Source organism: Magnolia sinica, chromosome 2, assembly GCF_029962835.1.
Source record: "Magnolia sinica isolate HGM2019 chromosome 2, MsV1, whole genome shotgun sequence".
NCBI classification, from domain to species: domain Eukaryota; kingdom Viridiplantae; phylum Streptophyta; class Magnoliopsida; order Magnoliales; family Magnoliaceae; genus Magnolia; species Magnolia sinica.
Window position 1 is genome coordinate 3,939,578 of NC_080574.1, and position 27,478 is coordinate 3,967,055.

The 27,478-nt window shown below is 39.7% G+C and overlaps 1 protein-coding gene across 2 annotated transcripts; it reads right to left on the reverse strand.

The window, feature by feature from the left end:
• Positions 1-4,117: 4,117 nt before the first annotated feature.
• Positions 4,118-27,312, reverse strand: LOC131232290 (E3 ubiquitin-protein ligase RKP). 2 transcript variants are annotated; one of them, XM_058228533.1, is made up of 11 exons: positions 27,157-27,312; positions 25,258-26,953; positions 20,653-21,480; positions 19,144-19,304; positions 15,675-15,813; positions 9,651-9,734; positions 7,981-8,259; positions 7,741-7,872; positions 6,378-6,577; positions 6,010-6,214; positions 4,118-4,794 (listed from the first exon to the last, which is right to left on the reverse strand). In XM_058228533.1, exons 2-11 carry the CDS (start codon positions 26,755-26,757, stop codon positions 4,504-4,506), a joined length of 3,819 nt encoding a protein of 1,272 aa, XP_058084516.1. In that variant the 5' UTR covers positions 26,758-26,953; positions 27,157-27,312; the 3' UTR covers positions 4,118-4,503. The 2 variants fall into 2 exon arrangements, with proteins under 2 accessions (XP_058084516.1, XP_058084521.1); XM_058228538.1 differs by having other exon boundaries at positions 25,258-26,798; positions 27,157-27,284.
• Between the last annotated feature and the right edge of the window lie 166 nt (positions 27,313-27,478).

Below are 27,478 nucleotides of genomic sequence, written 5' to 3' on the forward strand. Positions count from 1 at the left end.
ATAATCTAAAACAATTCAATTATTGGCCACATCACTAAAATCATACTAATAAAATAATTCAGACCATCCAAAGGCCGGCCATTTAAAGAGGCGTAAAAACCATCAGCAAGTTGCTTGGGTTATGATCCCTACGGTTGTGGCCCACCTAAGACTCACAGTTTCAAAATGTTTTACAAAAGTATTTTTTTTTTTTTTTTTGTTAGCTTGTTAGTACACCCACTGTCAGTTGACACTTCACTGTCACCCCCACTAAGGAATCGATATCCAGACCTCAATGTTTTTACAAAAGGTATATATTTCAATGGATTCATTACAGTTATTCTATTAAATATCACATATATAAATTAATTTAAATTTGCCGAAAAATTTCAATGCATTATAATTCCTCCCATTTACTCCCATTCAAACAGAATATTTGAATTTCAAATGTATTTCATTTATTCCTTTCAAACATAATTGAATAGATCATTTACTCTCAATTCTTTACCTCTAATTCTATTTTTCATTTTACCTTCAAGCTCTCAACTCTTTACCTCTAATTCTATTTTTCATTTACCTTCAAGCTCTTAAACTAGCCGGCCCTAACCAAACATTGTAATTCTCGTTGGATTCCACGGTTTCCAATTGCCTGAGGATTTCATGGAATTTTCTATGTCCACCTTTTGGTTTCTCGGGGTGGTTTTACCTCCCAAAATCTTTCCTCCACAATCCATCCGCATAAACCAAAATCCTTCCACGACATTTCTATTTAGAAAATTTGGATGGCTGGGTCAGCGATTTTGAGAGTCTAGATTGTTGTACTCTGCTACTCGGACCCACTCGTCTAGTCTCGAGAGGTAGGGAGTGTTGAACCAGGTCTGCTCTGACCGAGTCCGAATCGATTCGTGTGGGTAGCAGGGGACTCGCCTGAGTCTTACAACTAAAGTGGCACTAATGTAAAGATGATCATACTCTCGCAAATTCAGTCACAGATTCATTCATTACTTTGGTACGTAAAAGCCAACATGTAAAAAGTTATCAATAGGCTACATTCAACTTACACGTGCGTCACGTGTGATGAATCCAAGCGTTTTATTTTGTATGGTGTGGTGATGTCCCAAGTAAAGGCCACCGTGTGATGCACCAATCAAATGTACCACGCACATTGAGGAGGGCATGTGCCGAAAAGGATCCTTACTCTTGCTTGGGTGGTAGACTCTCAGGAGTTTCACACCCGGTCAAGGGTTCAGGTATCCATAGGTTGTGATGTGAAATTCCACTAGCGTGAGTGTGCGGGGGTGTGTGCGCGTGTGCAAAAATAAAATTTAAAATTTAAAAAAAAAAAAAAAAAAAAAAACCCTCTAGAGACCATTCTTATAGCTAGGAAAGCCCCCACCCGCCACGTGTTAAGTACTGAGCGTGGCCACAAAGAGAGATCAGATCATTAAGAAACTGATCAATGGACTGTGCTCGATGTCCACATCGCCCTGATCTTCAGCTACATGACAAGCACCCACTTGATGAATGATCCTGATCTCTTCACCCCTCGACCGTGGATCTGCCTGTAATACCAAGTTGTTATTTGACATTTTTACAAAACGAAATTTACATCCCGATGCCTCTTTTAGAAGGTTTTTCATTCAATTAATTAATTAGCGTATTTTTCTAAATGACAGAAATGCCCACAAAACACTTTTAGTATGCGCGTAGAAATAAATAAATAAATAAAAGTATCTATGATACGTAGCTGGTGTGGTTTTCGTTACGCGTGTCATGTGCGGCCACAAGAGTTTTGACTGGACAAAAGGGTTGGATAAAGGAAGCAGATTGCCTGTGACCCGGGGATAGAAATATTCCTGTGCCCGGGGCTGTGTGGGGCACACAGAGATGTCTGTGACAAATCCACTCCGTCCATCTGTTTTGCGAGACCACAATAGCACAGGATTCTAAAATCAAGCAGATCCAAAACTCATGTGGGCCATACCACACGAAACAGTAGGGATTGAACGCCTGGGGTGACAGACATTTTTTTATCAGGATGATATTTGTGCCTACAGTTTATCTGAGTGGTTAAAACCCTATGAACGGTTTGGATGGCATATAAACATCATGGTCAGCTCCAGGCAGGTTTCAACGGTGGAAATTTCCATTCGAACTATTTTGTTGGTGTGGTCCATTTGAGTTTTGGATATGCCTGATTTTGAAATCCCAGCCAATTCTGATCTTTCAAAACAGATGGACGGAGTGGATTTGTCACGTACATCTCTGTGGACCCCACACAGCCGCTGTCACAGATATATGTATGTGCCCGGGAACACAGGCAATCCGCTTCCGTTGACAAATAAATGCTTCGTGACAATTCAACCCCCCTTTGATAAACAATTAGCGTACTTAGTGCAGAAATGTGTATGAAAATCCCTTTATTTTATTATTTATGATAAGTTAGATCTAAACCGTTAACACCGTTGGCTGCAAAAATTTGGGTGATCAGGTGATGGAGCTTTCTTGTGTTGTAAATCAGCTATTGAGAAGAAATGATGAATGGATCGTATTTGATACAAGCATTAGTAAGCCTTTTTCATGGGACCAGCATGATTTTCAATTACATGGCAAAGCAAGACCTGATAAGTGGTCCTGATCAGGCATCTCCTCCCATGTCATTGGCATATTTTGCCAAAGAAGCTACCTTGATTGCCAACACTTTAGCCGCCTCTCAGTTTTTCTTACGTATGAGACCACCGTATGAATAATTAGGTACTACGAGGCAGGTACTAATAAGGGTGTGCATCAACCCGAGTCGAGCCGAGGTGGGCCAAGCTCGGCTCGGCTTGGCTTGTCTATACTATACTCCAGTTTGAGCTCGAACTCAACATGGAAGCTTGGCTTGTTTGCCAAAGTTGTCGAGCCGAGTTCAAGTTGAGCTAGTGATTCGAGTTGAGTCGAGCTCGAGCTTGTTAGGTGAGAGAGTAATGGATTCTGTTCTTGATGCTCCTCCATTGATTCAGAAGACAAGCTAAATATAAAAAAATTTTAAGATGCATTTTACATGACACTCCACCAAGCAAAATTTATTTTTGGTTTGGCCCAACAATCGAAATAGAGTGTAGTCCATCTTCAGCAATCCAGAAAATCCATCTGTATGGGCCCTATGATAGAAGAACCATGGGCCAAAAGCATCCTCAATTGTATGTTCTAAATTACACATCATCAAGGCCATACTTTCCAATGAATAGAATTTTAAACAGACCTGAGACCACAAAAAAGTGAGACTCACCTGTATTGTTGCCGCTCAGACAAAAGCGCAGTTTCCGTTATCTCGCAGATGGTTTGAGGACTTGTAGCTCACAACATATTCAGGAAGGATATGTCTATTCATGTGATTGCTCCATACAATATACCATTTTGGATTCAAGAAATCATCAACACCAATATCAAACTCTTCGCTATTGGGGTGAAAGCAAAGAGATCTCACTTCAACTTTCTCCACATTCCCCACAACTTTAATATATTTATTAATCGAGCCGAGTCGAGCTCGAGTTTGAGCTTTGAATCGAGTCAAGTTGAAATGCCCTCTGGTCGAAATCGGCTCGAACTCAACTCGAGCTTTAAATAATTGGCTTAACTCCGCCCCGAGTCAATCCGAGCTGACTCGAGCCGAGTCAAGCGAGTTTTCCGAGCTAGCTTGACTTGTGAACAGCCCTAGGTACTACTGATTTGGGGTGTTCCACCTTGGGAAACCCAAGATTGCACGTGCCATGCTAGCAAGCGTGCCACACCAAGAGCTGGATTCAAATCTCACTCCGGCCAGTGGCCTTCTCACTTCTTTCTACCTAGGGCCACGATTGTAACTTGGCAACTAATCCAAGGTGTGCCTGCCACACATCGGTCCAGACACTTCAAATTGTGGGACCATTTTTGATGGACCATATTAGGTAGGAAATCATAATCGCCTGACAATCTCAACCAATCTAGGCTGGATGGCTCCCAATGCTATCTGGACAGAGAAACCAAAACAAGCATCTGTTTGCTTGAGAGGGGCTTTCCTTTCTATTCCATCATCTTCTTTATCTTGTTTCTGTTTTCTTTGTAATAAAATTGTAGTTTGAGAGAGAGAACTTCAATTTGAGAGAGAGGGAGAGACCCAAAACATTTCCTTCCATTTACATCTCATATTTACAAAGTAATGACCTCAACTTACTCTACAAAATTCTTTTATACTAACTCATACTATCCAATTGTACTCCTATCCCTACTCCCCTGTTACATCCCACCAACCCTCAAAAACTCACAGCTTTTCTTCCACTTTTTCTTATACATACACGTTTCAATTCCAGCATGTTTTAAAAAAAAAAAAAAAAAAAAAAACCCACCCAAGTAATGTTGGGTTATCCATTGACACATGCCCAAGATGACCACCTGCTTCCGAGAAAGGCCATTTCAATACTCAGCTGATTCCAATGTGGAAATAAATAGGAGAATGGAGCCCCACTTGATCTCATCTCATCTCAATTCATCTGTGGACCTCTAGCCTTCTTTTCCATCAAATCTCACCACCTCGATGACTGCCATGTTACAAAAGAAGCACCTTTGGCTATTGAGGAGGTGCCTAGTTATGCATCCAAAGCACGAAATATGGCGGCAAGGCTCGAACTGAGCGTCTGCATCGCAAGCGTAGCAGATGCAGCAGTAGCTCTCCTCTTTGTCCTCAGCTCCATTGCTGGACCCTCTCCTTTCCAATGCCTCTGTAAGGCACGTCGCAAATGTCTCCAACAGCCTGACTCTCACAATCGAAGCATCACCCCCTCTCATGACACCCTGCAAATGGTAAGAGCCTAATCAGTGACATTACCATTACAAGGAGAGACTGGAGAAGCAGTTGTAAAAGCTTTCTCATTGTAAGGAGTGATTTGATGGTCTAGTCAAATGTGATGTTAGACACTCAAGCACTCTGAAATTATAAATACGGGATACATTAACTCAATCAATCAAATCATCCAACTTGTGTGAACCACTTAATAGATCATCATCCAAAATCCAAATTTAACTCTATCCTAACCTCTTGATTAATAAGCATTTCCATGCTGAATTGGGAACAGCGAGAGTTTTGTATATGTGGACTAGGCATTTAAAAGGTCCAGCCCTCTCAACATGGGCCAACTGAAAAAAAGACATGATCAAAGGATCCTTTCCATCCAATTCGACACCTACATAATAGACTCTTCAGATCATTCATGGCCAAAAATTAAAAAATAAAAAATAAAAGGAGAATCACAAATATGAACCATCAATTGTATGGCCCCACCTCCACTTTGATCGAATGACCGTAACCATGCCATCCATGGATTGGAAAACCCAGTTATAAATGAGAATCTGAATGTTTTGATAGTTCTGGAAACTGGCAATTTGGATCATTGACAAATGACAACTAAAACAAGCACTAATTTGAACTGTCCATTTTGCACTACCCACCTCACCTTGACCCAAGGATCATAACTATCCCATGCATGGCTTGGAAAACTGGAATTTACAAATATGAGCCAATGATCAGATGGTTAAAAAAATCATAAGAAAGTGATTATTTCATGTTGGCCAGGAATTGCAAAATGGACCTAATTGACAACAGTCCAGATCAATGATTGACATGCCCTTGTCTCTTTTTTTCCTGTTTTTTTCTACATTCAGAAAACTGTCACATAAGCATCCACATTGCATGCAACGACAATAACCAGCTGCATAAACCACCTCGTACACATCCATCTGCAATGAGTAAGACAGTAAGGCCAATAAAAAGGCCCATGCATGTCTCAAACCTGCAACCTTCATCCAAATGCTCAGGTCTCTAAAAGCACAAGGATGCATTTAAAAATTTCAAGAATGGTGTGTCTTTGAGAATGTCTCTGCCAAGTAATACAGCACACAATAAAACAGCGATCATTCGTATTCTTGGAGAACTGGGCATGCAGTGAATGAGATGTTAATATAAGGGCAAAGGAAAAGGGAGATTTAGCATTGAAGTTTATGAGATCTAACCCTGTTGTAGCTCAACAAATACTGAAACCCACAAGAAACAGTTGCAGGACAGTCCATGCTTGCAAACACACCCACAACATCATTATGCTCTCGAGATTCGAAATCAGCACTTGCATCCATGAGGTTTGAGATAATCCCGACCAGAGGGGCTAAGATCATTGCTCGGTTTATCTTCTCTGGAGCCTGAAATTGTCGCCTGAGCAATCTACATAAACAGTAGGAGACCAAACCACAAAACTAAAAATCAACCAAAGGAGCCATCGGAAGCCATCCGGCTATTAACAACCAACCGATCAGATCCTACTTGTGCATTTGTAATGAACTCAGGATCAAAAACCAAAGAATGGATCCATAATATGTGAACTTACAAATCGAAAAACTCAGCATCTGCAGCCGTGGCTATGTGGTTTAGAATAAAGACTATCAACTCTGTTAGCCTTCGAAGGTTCATTTCAGGTCCCAGGAGAAAAGCTTGAGGTATTTCACACGTACAGAGCTCCAGTACCCTCACGAGACTGCATGAAAGGTCAAATATCACACAGCATTTTCTTTGTTGCATCTCCAGGACCTGCAAAAGATATATATCTATAAACAAATGGTTCACAAAAGGTCTAAGAAAATAAAAGAAAACTGTGTTCTCTATCCATGAAACCGACCAACAAACCTGCTGGAAAATCACACAAGGCATATAAAAGTCAAACTGAATCGCCGCTAACGGGATTTTGGGACTCAAATTCCCATGGACAGAAAAATACACTGAGTCAATTCCTTGTGGGAAGTTTGAGAATTTTCATCTCCAACAATGGTCTCAATTCCCAAAATCCAGGTAAGGGTCTCAATAGCACATCAGGAAGGGATGCATCTTCTCTGCCCATGCAATGTACCACCTTTACTTAGTTTGAGATGAGGTCTTCGGAATTGCCTTTGAATTATAAAAGCAGATAGATAAAAGAGAGAGATAAGGAGATTTAGAATTGCAAGAAAAATAACAATCTGGCAAGTCTCTAGCCAGCAACTCCATTTTCATGTAGCTTGCTTGATTCAACGCAGGGTCTTGACTAGCAATGTTCTCCAAATGAGAGTGGGACTAGGAGCCTTGAGAAGGAAAATTAACATATATCACTTGAATCATCCCTGTGCATGGGTTACCAAAGTCATTCTCGAAACCTGAATTGGTTGAGGTGTTCTCACGGTTTCACTTGTAGGAAGATTCAAGAGTTTTTGGGTCCTACCACCATTGTCCATCTGACATTTCGATGTTTCCTTCCCTTTTACTCTCCTTTGCAGGGATTTTTTGAGAGAGATGGGTTGAAGCAGAGATGGAGGGAAGAGAATATTTTGTGGAGAAAAGGAGCCAAAGACCCCTCTACTGGAGGAACGGGGCTTTTTATAGACTTGGGGTAGTGTTTCGGTGATATTAGGCAACTAAAGGGGGTATTTTGGTCATAAATAGGATTGTAAAGCGAAATAGATTCATAAACCCAACCACAAACAGCTGGGATAAGGTTATGATGCTGATGCTGATAGTGAATGCTAACAATTAATCCAAACTCAATGATGTGTATGAGAAAAAAAAATACTAAACTAAAATGAAAGATGCAAACAGTAACACGAATATTAGTTTTTACATCATGTGTGCGCAAAAGTGTTGGGCACGTGGCACAAACACGTGTCAATGTGGAACAATTTCAAAGTGCTTTACTTGTTGCAAATCTCAATACTAAATAGTACCGGATAATTCTCTTGCATCTCTCTGATTGAAACAGAGAACTCAGTCATCGTCCAGCTGAGGGTGTTGAATAGTCGATTGAGAAAAGCTGAGAACAGTCCTTCATCATGGACAAATGCATCTCGTAATAAACCCTTCAAAGAGCAAGGAGACAAAAGCAGGATAAGAATGAGCTGTAAGGGATGTGCGAAAAGGAAAAAGGCTCCCCACATATACTCCCTAAGGTTGAGTTGCCATCTCACCTGGAATAGAGCAGATGATGATGCCTCCACGTGCTTTGAGGAACCGGATCCAGAACCTTTGCACAGACGCAGAATTATGTTTGTTACTGGGATCCATGATCTGTTATCAAATGCTGCCAGTAGCGCTCTTGGCATTTGCTGAATAGCTGCTTCATTGCTCTCAAATGCAACCAAGTAGTCCTTGTATTGAACCAGGACTGATATTGATTGGAGAAGCAGATCTCTTAGATCTGCACTAGATATCCGTGGGTCGTTGAAATGCATAACAACAAAGGTAACCTGAGAAATATAATATGCAAAAAAATCAAGTTACTTTTAATTTCCATATCTTATCTTACAACAACACAACACATTCATCAGCAGGGATTCACCAAACAAGAGGCTGATTTATTAAAATCTGTAATATGAGTGATGGATGTGTGTATGAGACCATAGTTGTAACAGAATTTTCTTCATGCATTAGGACTTGATATCTTAGATAGCCATCAAGATCACACAATTGGATCAAATAAGGAATCCAATTATCCAATGGGAAAAGTTTGTTAGTTAACTGCTAGTTCAAGCAGTGCAATGCAATAATCATAAGCACAAGACAACTCAAAACCAGCATTGTGACCCTCAGCCTAGTTTGTATAGTTTGTACTGGGTACGAGTTCAGGTAAGACGCTTGTATGCATATATAGACACTCTAATCTCAAAAATCAATTTAAATGAAATGGTAACTGCTAAAACATTGCTTAAATCCTCAAAGAAATATGTGCACTAGTATTTATTCTATAGTAGATAGGTGCCAGGGAAATGTTGACATTTTTTTTATTTTATTTTTTTGAGTAAAGAAATTTATTAAAGAAGCACCAAAAAGGCAGCAAAGATAGAGCAATGGCAGGAGCCCAAATGAAGATAGAAAAGTACATTCATCAAGGACTTTTTAAACTAGAAGCCCACCCCATCCCAAAACCTCTGACTTTGCCCTTCTAAATACCTCCACTGCATGTGCTTTGGTTTTGAAAGCATCGGGTGTTCCATACCCCCCAAATAGCCCATAAGCCAGCCAACATAGCTAGCCTCCACATAAGTCTTACCTTTTTCCCTAATTCCACCCCCATGTCATGCCAAGAACAAGCCCTTGATGGTTCCTAGCATCACCCATGACACGTTAAAGAGGCCAAAAAACCTCTCATACACCAATCTAGCAAACAGGCAGTGGATAAATAAGTGATTTACTGACTCCGCATCTTGCATACACATGTATACATGGTTTTGGATGGCAATTTCAAAAAAAATTAAAAAATAAAAATGAATATAACTCCAACTGCTAAAGTTTCTATGAGTTACAAACATGCATATTAAACAACCAAGAAAGAACAATGAGCATAAAAATTGGTTAATATTCTAAAAGTAAGAATTTGGTGACAGTGTACGATGCCATGTTAACATTAATATGCCTATTGCCCAACTTTACATGCTATTGATGCTTAAATGTTACAATGTAATGAAATCAATGTTGCAAGGCACAAGTTCACAAGTGATGGAATGTATCAAAATTGCAAATTTTGAGAGAGAATCAGAAATTATGATTCTACTATCACTTGAAGCAGCAGTTAGTCAACAGATAGCTGGAAATAGAATGGGAATCAAATTGAAAGTGAAACTTCACGGTAAAGACGTACAAAAGAAGCGAGTCCTTGCTTGATAAAAATTGCAGAAGAAACAAATGGAGGATCACTCCTGCGCAATGCATGGAAGCAGTCAACCTGCAATAACAAGAAAGAACTTAACAAAAGGGGCCTGTGATTGTTTAGAAATTCAGGTGAATACAGGCAAATGGTGGAATGAATCATGAAATATAGTCAGAGAGCAAATGAAAGGAAAAAAAAAAAAAAAAGACTTTAAAGCTTAGAAGTAGAAGATTACAGTCCTCTTAACTCACTGTGAAATGCACTGTGAGGTGGAGTCAGACATGTATGATCCGCAAAGAACTTGGAAACTATGTTGGGATCTTGGGAATTAGTTAGAAATTTTCAAAGTATCAACACAACAAACTACTACATGTTAGCAATAATCTTTTTGATTGACATTACAGGAAGAGGAGTGCAAGAAAAATCTATGTACTGGAAAACAAATCCTGCAGTTCAGAGAGACACACGACTTTCTTTAAGTAAATAAATCAGAGCTGATTAGCCTTTATGAGCTGTCCTGTGTCAATACAAGAAGTTATAAGAAAACAAAGTTTTCTTCTTCTTTTTTTTCTTTTTTTTTTTCTTTTTTTTTGAGAGAGAGAGAGAACAGATATTTTATTAAAACACTCGCGGAAAGGCAAGAAAAGAATACAACCCAATACTAAGACTCAAAGAAAAACAAGATTTGCAGCCTTTGCCACATTTACATAAACGGCCTAACCCGAAACAAGACCTTAACTTTCCTAATAATCTCTTCCACTGAAAATATCTCCTTCAAACCAGTGGCCATTCCGATCCCGCCATATAGACCAAAATAAAGCCATGATAATTAGTGGGGTTTCTCATATTTCCCTACCCCACCCCCATGCCAAGCCCACAGAAGGTCTTCCACTATCTTCGGCATCACCCAATTGGTACAAAAAAAAATAACAAAAAGTACACTCACACTTAACAAACAAAAGGGCAATGAATGAAGAGGTGATCAATCGTCTTTGCATTCTCCTTACACATCAAACAGATATTAGGGAGTACTAAGGATCTCCTTTGAATATTATCAGTAGTGAGAACTCTCTTTATTCCTACTAGTCAAACGAAGACCACCACATGAGAGGGGGCTCCATAAACCAATGTTGAAACGAATGAGTGCGGGTGTTGCAAGGCAACTCACTAATCAGACTGAATAACAAGTGAACTGAAAAGCTGCCCAAGTGATGCACAATCCAAATCTTTGAGGCCTCTTCTTGAGATAAGGAAGTTACACTCTTCAAGCAGTCCAGTAACCTAGCAAACTCAACAAACTCCTCATCCGCCATATTCCAGTAAAGAGGATTCCCAACAATGGAAGCCCCTCAATAAGAATGGCATTGGGCCACAGTTATAAATCGATTTGAAGCGAAGCGAGCCACTCTTGGGAAAAGATCTTGAAGCGCTTGATCTCCGCACCAAACATCCACCTAGAAGCAGATGTGATGCCCATTCTCAAGCGTAAAGGCGATCCCTCTACAGACCGTGTTGTCGACATTATCGCTTTCCAAAGACTGGAGGCTCGATAGAGAGAGATCTTCATATACCAACGTCCCACCTGTTATCCATACTTGAAACCCTAAATACGTTGAGGGGAACACCCCCGTCTTACAGCCGAACACATTCACGAAATGTGATAGGTCCTCATCAATCACATGAATTCCCAGCATTTCAACTTTGACCACATTACTCTAACCCCAAAATTGCTTCAAAACAAACAATGATTTTCCAAATGTTATCCATTGAAACCACATCCGCATCACAAAATACGAGAGTATCATCCGTATATTGAAGATGGCTTATTTGAATCTCATCGCCTCACACCTTGAATCCAGCAATCAAACCATTCTCCTCCCCTTTATGAAGCATCTTGCTAAGCGCTTCCCTACTAACAACCAAAATATAAGGACAAAAAGGATTCCCCTGTCTGAGACCACTGGATGCCTTAAAGAAACCTTTCAGCAACCGATTAATCAGAAAGAAAGAAACAAACAAATAGGCTGATTGCACACAGATCAGATCCAACCCCTCCACTTTCGAACACACCCCAATCTTTCAAGCATATAGTCTAAAAACTCCACGTGATCGTAAGCCTTTTCAATATCAAGCTTGCAAACTATCCTAGTTTTCCTCACCCTACTTCTAGAATCGATGCATTTGTGGGCGATAAGAGCACTGTCCAAATCTGTCCACCCACAACAAAGGCTTCCTGATTCTCAGATATAATCCTTGAGAGAACTCCCCAAAATCTTGTTGCAAGAACTTTGGCAAGAATTTTATAATAACCCCCAATTAGATTGATAGGCATGTAGTCTTTTAATTGTTTTGCCCCCTCGGTTTTAGGAATAGGAGCAATAAATGATGCCCCGACATAACTTGAGAGATGGCTTCACTCCAAAAACTCTAAAATAAAATCCATCACCAATGTTGTCAAAATCGTTATCGTGTCGTAAATTGTAATAGGAGTTGAATCGAATCAAATCGCAAATCGTACGATTTTTTATGATTTTCTTAAAAATATAAATAAATGAGAAGAAAAAAAAAAAAAAAAAAACTAAACATCATTCTTTTGCCATCAATATGCACCAAGTAATACCATATCATATTAGAGTTAAAGGACTCTTATCTTTTCCTTTTTTGTCTTTCAAGAATTTTCCTCAAAAAACATACAAGGATCTTAATAGTTTATGTTCTTGTTACCTTTCATGAATGTAGAATCACATTGGAAAAGCAACATTTGATTTTGTAGACCGACGAAAAAAAAAATAAAAGATTATTTCGATTTCTAACCATCATTCCACAATACATATAAGTCAACATGATCGTAACCATCCATAAAACATTCCAAACAAGTCACACATCAATTTCGTGTTTCGACTAGTTAATAAGGTTTTTTTTTTTTTTTTTTAAAAGCTCTACAATTTAATGTTAAAGAGAATATATATCATTTAATCTCTTATAAAGAACAAAATAAAATAATTTATCTTTTTTAAACAATTCTTTTTTAAAAGTTTTTTCCTAAATGATTCTTAGATCCCCCACCAATTTAAAACCATAAAATGAAAACTGAGTGAAGCTTAAAATAGAAGAAAACAAGTATAATTTGAATCGTAAATCATAGGATTCATGTAAAAAGGGATTCACATGTGGGATTCAAATCGTTTTGCTTAAGATTCGACTCAAATAGTAAATCATAAATCATAAGATTTTAACAACACTGTCCATCACCTTTCTTTTGATCGATTGCCAAATTTTCTAAAAGAAAAACATTAGAAAACCATCACGTCTTGGGGCCTTGTCTCCACACATTAAGTCTAAAGTGGCTTTAACATTTCCTCTAATATTGGCGCCTCAAGAGGAGATGCGTCCATACTCAACAACTTATGGAAATATAAATTATCTAGTCATGGCCTCTTCCATTGATCACAAGTTAACAAATTCTTGTAGAATGGAAGAATAAAATCACATATTTCCCCCTTATTCGATGACTTCAATCCATCCATTACCAAACCGCTAATCTTGTTTCCACGTGCCCGAGCACCAACCGTGTTGTGAAAAAAGCGAGTATTATCGTCCCCTTCTTTAAGTCACGCTGCTCTTTATCTCTAACGCCGCCTAATTTTCTCTTCCTTTGAATGATTACCATAACTCAAATATAAGGCTGCTCTCTTATCTTTCTTCCGTCGATAAACCACCGACCTCCTCTAATAAATCTAAATCATGGATCTCCTTCAACATTTTATCAAATTCTGCCTCCCAAGCACTGAGCACATCCTTCCTGCCAATTTAATCTTATCTTTCAGAAGCTTGAGTTTGCAATTTATCCCGAAACCGACAAATCCTTCTACAAAAGAGGCCCATGGCATAGGTATAAATCTTAATTCAAATGAAATCATTTGGTTTTATTAGGGTTTTGGGTAAGTAAGGGTAGGGGTTTTAGGATTTGGGAATTATGTTTTTGAGAATTATAGTTTTTTTTTTTAATAGGGTTTGGGAATCTAGGGAATTAGGGTTTAAAGATGGGAAACGAAGAAGCAAGGGGAGGTAGAGTTGTCTGTACGGTCATATGGACTGGGTTGTCCGTACGATTGGGTGTTGTGACACCTTGGGAGTGATCCGGACAGCTAGGGTGATGGTTTGGGTGAGGTTTGAAAGGGTTGGGTGATAGTGGTGATGGTCTTTGGTTGGAAACAAAAGAAAAGGGGGGAAATAAAGATGATAAGAGAAGAAAGCAAAAATATGATTTACCTAGAAAGAGAATGAAAGAAAGAAGATAATTGGAATCACTCCATGGCTTCACACCAAACTCCAATCGCATGAGGAATTTTGCTCCAAAACAAAGCAAGAAGAAAATTTAATTCAATAGTCAATAATGTCCTAGACTTCACACGTCCAAGTTATTTGGGGGTGTTTTTACAAAAATACCATTAATATTATAAAATGTCCAAAGCACCCTTAATATCAACTAAATAATAAAATAAACCAAAATAATCAAACTAACTAAGCAAAATAACTAAAACCAATGTCCAATATGAGTTCATGATCATGACGACCCAACAATCAAAATGATCCAACGGTCAAGATGGCCCATCGTACGAAATCCAATGGTCTGATAGATATATCCAATCGATCCAACAATCCAATAAACTCAACTAAGCAACCCGCATGCATCTTCCTAGTGTGGGGTCTTCAAAGATGCACGATCATGCATGTGGAGTATTCAACGTGGCTAGGAACTCAAATTCAACCCACTAGGCTCCATGTAATGATCACCTAGCCATAAAGAAACCGGGGCAGTGATAGCGGACAACCAACCAGCGCACCAAAAGCTCCAGAGCTGATGGGGAAGGACCAGTTTATCCCTATATGCAGGCCCTCCCAAGCGACACCTCCTCGTGGGCAACCGTGGGTGGATTTGATGAGGGGATTGCTGTAGGAGATGATGAATATGGAGGGTAGGAGATGGGGGCGATTTGGGGTGAGTGTGACTTCGCACCACGGTAGTTAGCCCTTCGAAAAAAGGAGAGTTTTGCACCCAATTAGGTTTCCACAACTCAGAAAATCAGAGAAGCAGGAAAACGCAGAATTTTATTAATCATCTTCAATGAGAAATAAGACTGCAAGGGGTGCCTATTTATAATAAAACCCTATAAACCATCCATGATATTCTTAATAATAATAATAATAAGCAAAACCCAAAATACTAGATTAATTAGAATAGTGGGTCACGATCATGAGAACCCATGGTGGGATTCACATGACTATTGAGTCCACTCCAACGAACCAAAACGCAATCCTCTAACTAGGAGGCCCTTCTTGGACGTCGTCATCAATCCAAATCGATAGTGGGGCCCTCCTCCTTGCGTACGTGCATAGGGGGCCGTGCGTGTGCACGTGATGTCCCCATCAAGAACTCTAATTAACCTCTAATTGATCTTGGTGATTAGTGTGCTCATCACAACTAACCCTCATGTAATCAAAACTCACTCTAACAACCTTATAATCTCCTAACAAAAACTAACAAAGAAAATGAAATGACCAAAATAACCATACAAAAGCTCAAAATTACAAAGAACCCTAAATCCCACCAAAATGAAGATGACTATATGTGGTCCTTCCCGCCCATCTCGATTATCGAGATAAGTGGGGCCCACGTGGATTGCATCAATTACAAACCAGTTCATCATTGCTAATCAAAACCTTAGGAAAAAATGACACCAGTAGATCAATCACATTTTTTAAGGTTCCCAACATGTCCATACAATACATACCCCCAATTTTCCAGCTATTACTATTAAAAAGCCTAGCAAAACGAAACCTTACCTTCAGTTGTTTATGCCAATCAAAACAGTTCTCATCATTGCCAATCAAATTCCCCATGAAAGATAATAGCGTGCCAATACAATGATAACAAGTGAAGCTTCATAATGCATTGTCATATGTTTATTTACGAATATTGTTTCTCATACACAAAAAGAAAGAAGAACCTACCAGTGCTTCTAGATAAAATTCAGGTATGTAAATGAACACTGAGTCTACTTTGCTAAGAACCAATAGCAATTGAACAATCCACATGCATGCTGCATACATTCCCCTTTGCTTCCAGCGAGAACACAGAGTGATGCGGTACCTGCAACAAATAACATTTTTTAAAAAAGACACTATTTAGATGACTGGGGTTTTTTAAATATGGTTTTGGCCACATGAAAAATAAACACATAAGCCAAAAAGACAAGTGTGAGACAAAAAAATAATATATGATGATGTAATAAACTAATGTCTCAAAAAAAAAAAAAAAAAAAAAAAAAAAAATTTACCATTGGAAAGTAAAAAACAGAGAACCATAAAGGTCAAACAAGAAGATTCCTAAATGTTAGGCAAGTGACAATTGATCAAATGGTAGCTATATCAGAGAGATATATGACAATTGATCAAATGGCAGCTACAATTATCATTCTCTTTTGGATTGGGCTGAGGTATGCAATTGATCAAATGGTAGCTATATCAGACAGATATATGACAATTGATGACACGGTAGCTATATCGGAGAGAGATATGACAATTGATCAAACGGTAGCTATATCAGAGAGAGTTATGACAATTGATCAAAAATTCCATCTTTTGGATTGGGCTGAGGTAAGCAGACGTTTCGGTGAAGGTGGTGCCAATATCCGATCTCTCAAAGTAATGAATTTTGCCCTTTTGGGCAAGTGGTGGTGGCGGTTTGGAACGGAGAAGGGAGCTTTGTGGAGCAAGGTAGTTGCTAGCAAATATGGGTGCTCCCCTCAAGGATGGTGGACCAAGGAGATCTCAGACTATAAAGCTTCCACGTGGTGGAAAGGAATCTTAAGTACAAGAGCTAAGTTCTTAGAAGGTTTGGGCTTCTCCTTGGGGAACAGAGCACGATTCATTTTTGGAAAGATGTGTGGAGGGGTGACTCACCTCTTCATGTCGAATTCCCGGCTATTGCTAGCCTTACCCCGGATCGAGATATCTAGATTGATAGGTGCTTTAAGATTCGCGGAGAGGCGGTTGTTTGGGCTCCGCCTTGTCGTCGCCTCCTTCGAGATTGCAAGATTGAGGAGCATGTTGCTCTATTGGAGTGGTTGATTCCCAGTAAACCATCGGTCGAGGAGTGTGATAGTTTGATGTGGGCTGAGGGCAAGTCTGGATGCTTTTCGATAAAATCTTTCTACTTCATGATCCGCAAAAAAAAAGAAAAAAAAAGGTGTTATTTTTTGGAACACTTCCAGTGTTTAGCACTATGGTGCGCCCATGGTATGTCGTAAAGGCCGTTACGAGGCTGTAAAGGTTGTTACATAAAGATAACTGTGGCAACTATTAAACGTTACGGGATTATAAAGGTCGTAACAGCCATTACAGAAAAAATGACCCATAAAGGCCATTACAAGCCCTGTAACGGCCCGTTACCTGTTACGCCCCCCGTAAAGGCTATAACGACTCCGTAACAGCCCATTACAGGGTCGATACAAGTTCTTCGGGAGTTTTTTAAATAAAAAAGAGACCGTAACAACCGTTACATCCCGTATCGTAAAGGTAGCCATGGTGGCCATTATGGCCACCGTTACCATTACAGAATACCCCGTGCACCCCCGAAGATCGAGGCCTTCGCTTGGCTAGCAGGAAGACAGAGAATTTTGACAATCGATAACCTTCAAAAGAGAAAAATGATTATCCCAAATATCTGTCTCCTATGCATGTCTAGTGCGGAATCGGTTAACCATCTTCGCATTCATTGCTCCTCTACATCCACGGTGTGGCATTCCATTCTTGCTAGATTCAACACGGCTTGGTCTATGCCCTACGATATCAAACATCTCTTTTTAGCTTAGCATAGGGTTGCCATTCGAAAGACTAGTTGTGCGGTTTGGAGACTTTGTCCTTGCTGTTCTTTGGTCGATTTGGGGAGAGAGGAATGGCAGATGCTTCGGCAATGTTAGTCAGAGTGTTGTGTGGGTAGGCCATAGGAAAGGGCTGGATGGTAAACGTGTAACTTTTCTTTTTCTTTTTTTCCTTTCGCTGTACTTTTTTGCTGTTGTAGTTGTTCCTTTTGGTACTATCTCGGTGCTTTTTCGATGAAAGTCTTTGTTATCTTTCAAAAAAAAAAAAAGAAATTGATCACTCTTTTTAGTTTCTAGATGTATTGCTTATGTTTATTTACTTGCATTGCATAGTCTTTGAATGATATCAACTCATTTTGTATAATTTGACTACTTTTTCCCGACAACACGGTTTAGGCCCCCTACTAAATGGACACTAATTATGTATCGTTGTTTTTTGCAACATTTTGATTCCTAAATACATAAATATGTATCTTTTAACATCTCCTAAAGTTTCACTGAAAATCCACCTTTTTTCCCAATGCTCAGTCAGAAATATTTTTCCAAGTATCCAACGATATCCATGCATGTTTCCCTATCCCTGGTCATCGATACTTCAAATACTGACTACAGCAGACTGTAATTGTTCAAATGCATGCATTCAGAAATTCTACACAAACCATCCAATTGAGTGACCCACTGTCGATAGGTCATAACCCCAATTTCAGATAGATTGACAATCCTAGTCACTGATTAATGGACATTTGTTTGTTGAATTTGAACCACTGACGATTTTCATTTTAATCAACCATCTGGTAGGACATCAATTCGGTGTCATTTTTTGTTTATGACATCTAAAGTGGCACTCACAGTTTGGACTGTCTGATTCTGAGTCACATGGTTTCTACATGAACGATTGCTTAGTGCATGTGTATGAAACATCAACATCTGCCGGAGCGTCGAAGTTTCTCTTTTATGGATATCAATCAACCAGTCATCAAAAGATAGAGAGAACACAATGAAGAAAACAAAAAACCAGCATCATAAAAGCATGTCCTGACTCAATTTTACTGATGAAGTAAAAGGGTTTTTAACCCTTAAATAATTTTCAGCCCTTCTTTCAGTATCAAAACTAAAAAGTAATGTGAGACCTCAAAGTTATTAAGGGTCGCTTAGTCTGTCTCTAGGGTTGGGAAAATATTCCTCAGCAAACACTCTTTCCAGAAAAAAAGAGTAAAAAGACAAATATAAAGAGCACAAAAGAAATAAGATGTGGTGCAACTTAATGAAGAAATGGAATGACACTATGGTCACCTAAACACACAGACTAACACAATAAATCTACTCTTCTCAAATAAACCCTCAAAATAGTATTAGGCCAAGACAATGAGCAAAACACAAAAGCTTCGAGCTGAGAGAAAAATATGCATAAAGAAGGAAAGAAGGGGGAAGAATCACATCCCACGTGATTTACCAGCTATTGATACCAGTTAATGTAGATTGAAACAATTACCTTTGGTGCATAAATGCTGAAGAAACAGGGTAAAGCTGTAGGGCATTAAAAAGTGCAGATAAGTTGCAGTTTGCCAAAGAAATTTACTTTCAATTGTTCACCTTACCATGAGCACTGTCGGACACAATCAATTAATTCTTCCCGATAAAAGTTCCGAGCTTCCTTCAAGCGTTTCAATTCTTCAGTGCAACATCTTTCTCTTATTTGTTTGTCGGTTTCATCCAAAAGAGAGATTGACTGTGACTGATGAGACATGTAGTATGACGCCTACACCCGACAAATTTCAAACTTTTGTAAATGCATAGAATACGCAAAATGATAGTCACATATTACACCATACAATTCAAAACAACCAAAACCCAAATCCATGTCACCAAAGTTTAAATATTAAGGAGCTGGAAAAAGAAAGTGTTCTTACAATTCCTTTTTTTGTAGTGCCTCTATCGATATATAGGGCACAACCAGAATTCCACAATGCATGAAAGAACAGAATAAAAACAAAAAATTCAAATGAATGTGTCAACTTCTAAGTATATCCTCAAAAGTCATCAGTGACTGCAAGAGGCAAATACAAGTATTTAAACACATGACAAACATGGTTCCAGTGAGTATGTTTAACTGTACCCCTAAAAGGCATAGTTTAGTAATAGCCAAAAGATTTCCAAGAATCATCCAGTCAAAAAGCACTTAACATCTACAAAGTATTGGTTATCCAAGGATGAAGGGCTCATGAGATGCACACGGTAATAGCAAGGGGAATTCTGACATGCACAATTGTACAACATTTTTTTTCTTTTGATGTTGCTGCCAAATGCATGACCTCCTCTTGCAGCCAGCATCAGGATCTTTCCTAGCAAATGGCACAACAGGGACGATTAGCTGTATGGGGATGAAAATTTGCAACACATGATTGTTTTGAGCAAAACACAATTTCTCATTGGACGGTACAGGAATGCAATAAAATGCATAGCTGGTAAATGATCATATTTGCCAGAAGCTGCTACGGGCATGCAGTATCAACAAAATACACAAACTTCGGTAATATGGTAGCGGTTGCATATGTCCCACTGGTGAACATGATATTTAGTATTGCAGGCACAGAGGATGGTATCGAAGAAGCTGCTACAGGCATGCCGTATCAACAAAATATGCCCATTTCTGTACTGTGGTTGCAGTTGCATACATCCCACTGGTGGGAAGATGATAGTTGGTCTGGAGACAGGTGAATTCATATTCAGTCTAATGACATTGTGGGATGGACCTAGCTTCTTCTCAAGACTGGAATTCTAAACATGTGCCATAAATAGTCAGCTTCATGGCACTTACATAGTTTGATCTGTTGTATCCTGGATGCTTAAACTTGATGATAGTCTCACATGCTCCCATCACAAAACAGTGAATAAGATACAACAGCTAAGGACCCAACAAATTATTGCCATAAAAAGAAAATAAACTCACAAGAAACAATGAATGATCTTTTAAATAAAGTATAAATTATTGCCATAAAAAGAAAATAAACTCACAAGAAACAATGGATGATCTTTTAAATAAAGTCATTCCTTGGGGAGGGGGGGGGGGGGGGGGAGGGAAAGAAACAGTAGTTTGAATCATTCACCTGCTTAAAATTTGGAGAAAGGCCCAAATGATACAGCAATAGCATAGCATCTAGCAGCTCCTCCTCTCTTAGTGTAGCATTAGACAAATGGCTCGTGCTCGGTAGACTTCTCAGAGTCTGAACTGGTCGATATCGAAAATCTGATTCCGACTGGTCACTCGAACTAGGTTTATCCACAATCTCATCATTCAAACTTCCTGTGCTGCACTCAGCTGCAACATGAGCAGATCTCTCTGGGATAGGACTGCAGTGGCCCCTAGAACCTTTGGATATATACCTGATTGGATCCTTTGAGGTTCTACCAAAATCAACATCAGAAGTTGAACAACAACAAGGCTTCTTCTCTGTAGAATGCGTGATTTTTGTTTTTTCATCATCCATACAGCCTTCCTCCCACTGAACTACTTCTGTCTCCCTGTCATTAACAGGGTGAGACTTCAATAGATGATTAAATGACCCCCCAAGCCTAGAAATGTCAGTGCGATGAGGATCAGTTCTAAGAAACAGGCCTACAGGGAAACTTTGCTGCCCACCCCTGTGAAGAAAACCTTCATCAATTCCAGCTTTTGTTCTGGAGCCCTTCATCCATCCACATATATCACCCATGGGAAACCCTTCAGATAGGAAATGGAGGATCACTGTGTACAAAGAAACAAGAACAGAATTGCTTGAAACCCCAGGAGGTGACAGGTTGCGGTCTGCACCTCTGTTCTTCAAAATGAGGTTCTGTAGAAATGTCCTGAACAATGAACCCGGTAACTGAGTGGGTGTGATGGGAGGTGTGAACTGTATGACCAAGCAGCAAAGTTCCCGATGCATCTCCTCGATCTGCAGGTTAAACAAGCCAGTATTGATTATGAATCAACTTAGAATCTGCAGAAGACGATCATCACTCCGTTTGAACCAAGTAGACCATTCCGAACAAATAACACAAAAATCTGTGCAGAAATGAGGAGAGAGCATGATGTGCTTAACATTTCTTGTGACCTAAAAATGTCAGAATATTTAAAAGAAAAACAATAATACAGGTAGTTAGTGCCAGCAGCAAGTTTGTTTGGTCAATATATTCATGGGTATGTGCAGAGAGAAAGAGGCATAATATTCTTCATTAGTTCCTTGGTTCTTATTTTCCTCAATTTATGTCACGTGTTGCTGATTTCCAATTCCGCTCGAGTCCCAAGGTTAAGCAATGACTAATAAGGCTCAAATGGAGACTTAAGTTCATCGAAAGTCCCAAGTCTGAGAACATAGGCATAGTGGAGGTCATATATGGATCAATTTTGTGTGTATGTGTGTGTGTGTGTGTTTTGAAAGGTGATCATAGGTAGGTCCATGGCATATAAAATAAATAAAAATTAACACAGGCAATGCATCAAAGTTTCTAACAACAAAGGAAAGAAAGTGTTCAGAAGATTAATTGAAATCTATTAAAAGTAAATTGAACAAGATCTCCTTCCATACTTATATAAGCAACAACATTTTATTAAAAAGAAAGAAAGATATTTATCAATTGAGGTAATGGACGAACATTTTAAACAAAAAGCAGCTGTGCAGACAGGCCTTTCTTAACAACCACGTCCATTAAAGAATTTGCTTCCTTGGAACATGCCTAAAAGAAGGAATAAACCAAAACATAACCTCATTAATAACAAAGCTATGGTTCCACAGTTCAAACTGTAAACCCAAGCATTGGAACTCTTAAAAGGAATCTAGAACATGATTTGTGCCAACCTTGATTGCCTCCAACCCAGCCCGCTCGAGTCATCACATACTAACAGGCGTGAGATCTTCCTCCACTACTTCTTCCTAGTTTTGGCAAAAAGTTGTCAATCCAAGATGCACCTTGACTTCACCCATTTTGATTTTCTCATCTGGTTAAAGGAAAATAAATCTCCCATCTAAAGAAAAGAAAGGGAGGAATTACACCATCCTCTGCCATAGCATGGCATATCATACACATGCACACACCTACCGTAAATGTGGCATGCATACAACTCAATCCAAACTATTCAACTTGTGGGCCAAAAACCCAAAAGGAAAAAACATATTGATTGGACGAACTTAACCATCCAAGTAACAAAAAATCCTTGCTGAATATGAATCATTTATTATTTTTCTTTATAAACATCCGTTTAATGACCTGCAAGCAGATTATTACACATCATCCATTTAGTGAGATTTTTGGGTCAGGACCCATCCACTCTGTGAGGCCCACGCCTTGGATGGTTTGGATTGAAGTACATGCATGTCATGTTTACAGTGGATGTGTGCATGCATATAATATGACATATCGGTAGGGTATGGTATAATTCTCAAGACAGCCTATGAATGATCAAACATGGGTCTGCTGATTGTTACAGTTGTACGAGAGTGGTATGAGAAATTGGCATAGTATGATACAACTCCTCAAGGGAGAGTCTACCAAGGATCAGGCATGGTTCTTCTGATTGTTACAGTTACACGAGAGTGAATTGCAAAACTCCTAAGCGTTGATTAGGGCAATCTCACTTTTGAAAGATCTTCTATTCAATAGGAGCTCATGCATGTCTGCATGTATGCATATACATGACTTTGAAGTGCATGTCTGTGCAGATTCATGGTTGCACAAGACAGACTGAAAAACAACAATAACTATAAAGTGGTGAATGTCCAATGCAACTCAGTCAAGAAAAATCAGTGAATAATGTAAGATAGGTCTAGTTGAGATTTTCTGGGAAAGCCTCATCCTAAAAGGATAGTATAAAACAAACGCTACAAAGAATCAGATTTATTTATTTTATTTTATTTGGTGAAACGGAAGTAGGTTTATGAAAGAAGCACAATGATACATGGATAAAGAAAAGAGATGCTACGGAAGAACAGTGAGAGGTCGCCTGTCCATGAATATAGCAAAACCCATCACCCAGCTGCTTGCAAACCACTCGCTACGACAACCCTTGAACTCCTAATTTGCTCCCACCCAAGCAATGAGAGCCAAATTGAAGACTTCTTCCTTTGACAATCCACTGTTACAAAACATTATGCTATTTTACTCCTTGATTGACCAAATACCAGCTAGCAGCACCAATCACCACAACATAGATCTTTTTCCCCTGACCTGCTTCCTCGCCACTACAGTTACACTAAGCATGAAGCAAAGAGCCAACAGATTCAGGCACGGGAATAGGGAGTAAGGAAGTGTCTGTTTCAAAATGTTATCAGGTATAAACAGGTACGAAGCAGGATCACAGATCCGAAATGCAATTCAAAGCGGGAACAATGCCTCATTAGAAGGATCGTGCAACTAATCTTCCCCACTCGTCTTGAGTGGATCCAGTGGATCTGCATTACCCAGTCAACTCCAAAGAGCTTGAAGATGTTGCCCCATGCATAACTAGAGAACTCGAAATGAATAACAAGATGATCCACCAATGCCGCATTTCAAAGACAAAGGATGCACACATTAGTGATTATCACCCTTTTGCTTCTCCAATGGTTGATAGTAAAAGCCTTATTTCCCCCCACGAACAAACCAATGGTGATCACCCTAGGAAGACTATGGTTAGACCAAAGTAAGGCAGAAGGGGCTCCCTTCTTTCTAACATCCTACCCAGTAAAGGAGCAGACGGGGAAACTTCCATTCCAGACCTTGGATCATCTCCATCTATCAGGATCACTAGTGCATTAGATTAAGAAGCTCCTCAATTTCATCATCTGAGTGGTTTCGTCTTATCATCTTATTAGAAAGAATCAGAGGATTTGTGAGCTTCATTTCCAAAATATGATCCACAGACCTCTCTTTTCTAAGTACTGATGATCTACGAAATTCCAAGTGTTTTTCATAGTACTCATTGAGGTCCTAAGGTCTGCTAGTTTTCCAGATCTTTGTAAGTTCTATGGTTGTCGGTACATAAACATTCTCAAATTACATATGAACTGGTACAAATATTTGGACAGGTTAATTGGACTCATTTTAGAAATTTCATTTTGTACAAGGTACTGTTACAAGTCTCAGTTTCCATTGTGTGGGTTTCAAGGTTTTGGATTAGGCACTTTATACAATTCCCCCGGCTTGACGAAATTTATAAAATAGCATGAGAACTGAGTTATAGCAAGTGAAATCACACCAGAACAAACACGCCCTGAGTTTTTGAGCTGTAATTTTTATCAGATAACCAAGACAGATTTTGGCTAAGGTTACTGGAAACCCAAAATTGAAGCTAAGGTGAACTTATAAATGCTTGAACTAGATATACACACAGGTGAAAATTCCATTTTGGAGCCAGAACCACTCAGCTGTTTTGTCTAAACCAAAGAAGCCTGACTGGGGAAGAAAGCTAGAAGGTGCACACAGTTTCCCTTTTAGCACTAATAGTTTTAATATCTTATGCAAGCAAAAGCACTTCAAGAGGAGTTAATGTAAGAATGCAGGCAACAGAGTTAGTAGTAATTTATGCACTGTCACTGAAATATCCTTTTATCCAGGAACACTGAATCAGCACATTACCAGCTAATGATATACTCAAAGAATGTAGCCAATGTAGTGAACTTTTTACCTACCTTGCACAAATTTGGAATCCAATGTAACAGAAAGGAAAATATCATTTTCATAAAAGTGAGAACTACCTTATTGATTGCTCCGGACAATGCTGTCGTTGTCAGTATCATACTGCTTTCAGAGGACATGTCCTCGCATGATCCTGGCCACCAAACAGAAGGCATCAAGCGCTGCAAATCCTGCTTGTTAGGACCCTTTCTTGATAGAAACCCTTCAAGCAAAGACTCAAAATCCCCCGACTTCCACCATAGAATCATCAGCTCTTCATGCCTGAGGATATGACAAGCCAATGCAAGATAAGGGTATGATCCTGAATATGGACACTCTGTAAGTACCAGAGGTGTTGTTTTGCAACTACAAGAAAGAGCATTAATCACATGCTGGAACACTGAACGAGATCCAGAAAACTCTAGAAAAAGATCCACAACCCTATCTAAGCTTGCATAATCATGCAGCGCCTGCATCCTGAACACTTCCAACAAGAATGATACGAGTGGGCCCCACCCGATGTATTCAGCACTTCTCGGTTGCTCGTCAATTAAAGAAAACAATTCCTCACATATCCCACGAGAGACTGGGTAGAAGAGTTCTTCAAGAGACGCGAACCTCTTCAATCTTCTCAATTTCTCGACAGATGATGAATCTGCTTTGTCTATGCTATGCACCTCCAACAGCCTCAACAAGCATTGCAGCAAGTAATTCACATGGAAATTCAACATAGGAGGAGCTTGAATAGGAAGGAACCCATCAACCGGGTACTTGAACGGGTGAGCCCCAAAATTCATGCTGCAACGCTCACCCTGAGAAAGAGAGATAGCAGGATAATACCCAAGTCCAGGCCCCATCTTCCGAACTTTATCAAAAGCAACCCCAAGTGAAACCCCATTTCTGTAGTACAAAATCTCACCGCAGTCCAAATCAATACAACAGCCAATGACATCTCCGACAACCCATGACTGACCATATTTCTCAGCATCCTTGTTCCATTTCTTAACCCTCTTCCCATCAAAAGCATATGAATCCTCGGCATCCCCCACAACCTTATGGTCGGTAAATGGGCACGAAAGGGTGGCCCACCCGAGTTGCTGTATCCCACAAGTTTCTAGAAGCACTTCGTACATCCATTTCCCTTTCCACATGCAAGCATTGGCTCGGACGCTGCTGAACACAGCAAGGCTTTCCACGAGCAGCGGCTGCTTGAAACTCCGTACCTCCCCGCAGATGCTAGCTTCATCTATTACGACAGCACCATCCGCGACACCGCTGACACATATCCCATCTCTATCGCTATCACTACATGCCCAATTCGGGCTCCCCCGAAATTTTGGAATTTCTTTCTTCAAGACCGAACGAACAAAATCGGCATCAATCGGACAAGTCGGTGGATGTATTGACTTGTACGGGAGATCAAATACATGCTCGAGGGTACGTTCAACAGAGGGGTTGCGGATGTCATCGTGATAGGAAACAAGGTGGGTTTTCTGGGAATTGTCTCTCCTATCTTCCTCGTTTAAAATAATAGCCAACCCCGGAGAAAACCCGTTGAGCCTGAGCCCATCTTCCGCCATTAAAGGACTAGAAGGGAATGGCGGTGTGTTCGTCTTGACCCCTAATTATTGAAGAAAACCGATAAAAATGATTTTTCTTAAATTCCCTCCAAATAAATGAGTTTCTTCGAACAGTTCTGATTTCGATAATTCTTCAACGAAACCAAAGCAAACCGATTCCAAGGCACAAAAGCTTCAGCCTCATAGAAAATTCCCACTGTGAAAAAATAACCAAAAATTTAAAAAGAAATCAACGGAGTTTTCCGACGGAATTGGATCCGTAATCGATGTTTTGGTGATTCCACGAAAAGAGAGAGAGAGAGAGAGAGAGAGAGAGAGAGAGAGAGAGAGAGGCGAAATTTTCGAGAATTCGTGAAGGGAGAAGAACATAGAAATTTCAGCAGAATCCTACAAACTTACAGACGATTGAGCTCTGAGAAATCAATAGAAGTGGAGAGAATTAGGTTTCTGTAATTTCGCAGCAGCGGTGGAAGCAGCGGAAGGAAATTAGGATTTTCAGACGCCATTTAGAGGCAGACGGAGAAGAGGCGAGGGATATTTTTAATACGGAAGAAAAGAAAGACGAGAGGTAGTCCGCGTGACTGTACAAAATCGTGGTCCCGATTCACGGATTGTGCCACTGCCCATGGCCGCCGTGGGGCCCAGTACTTCTGGAATATAGTGGGAATGGCATTTGATCATATGGGCAAATTTCCAAGGATGATTTAAGCCGTCCATTTGT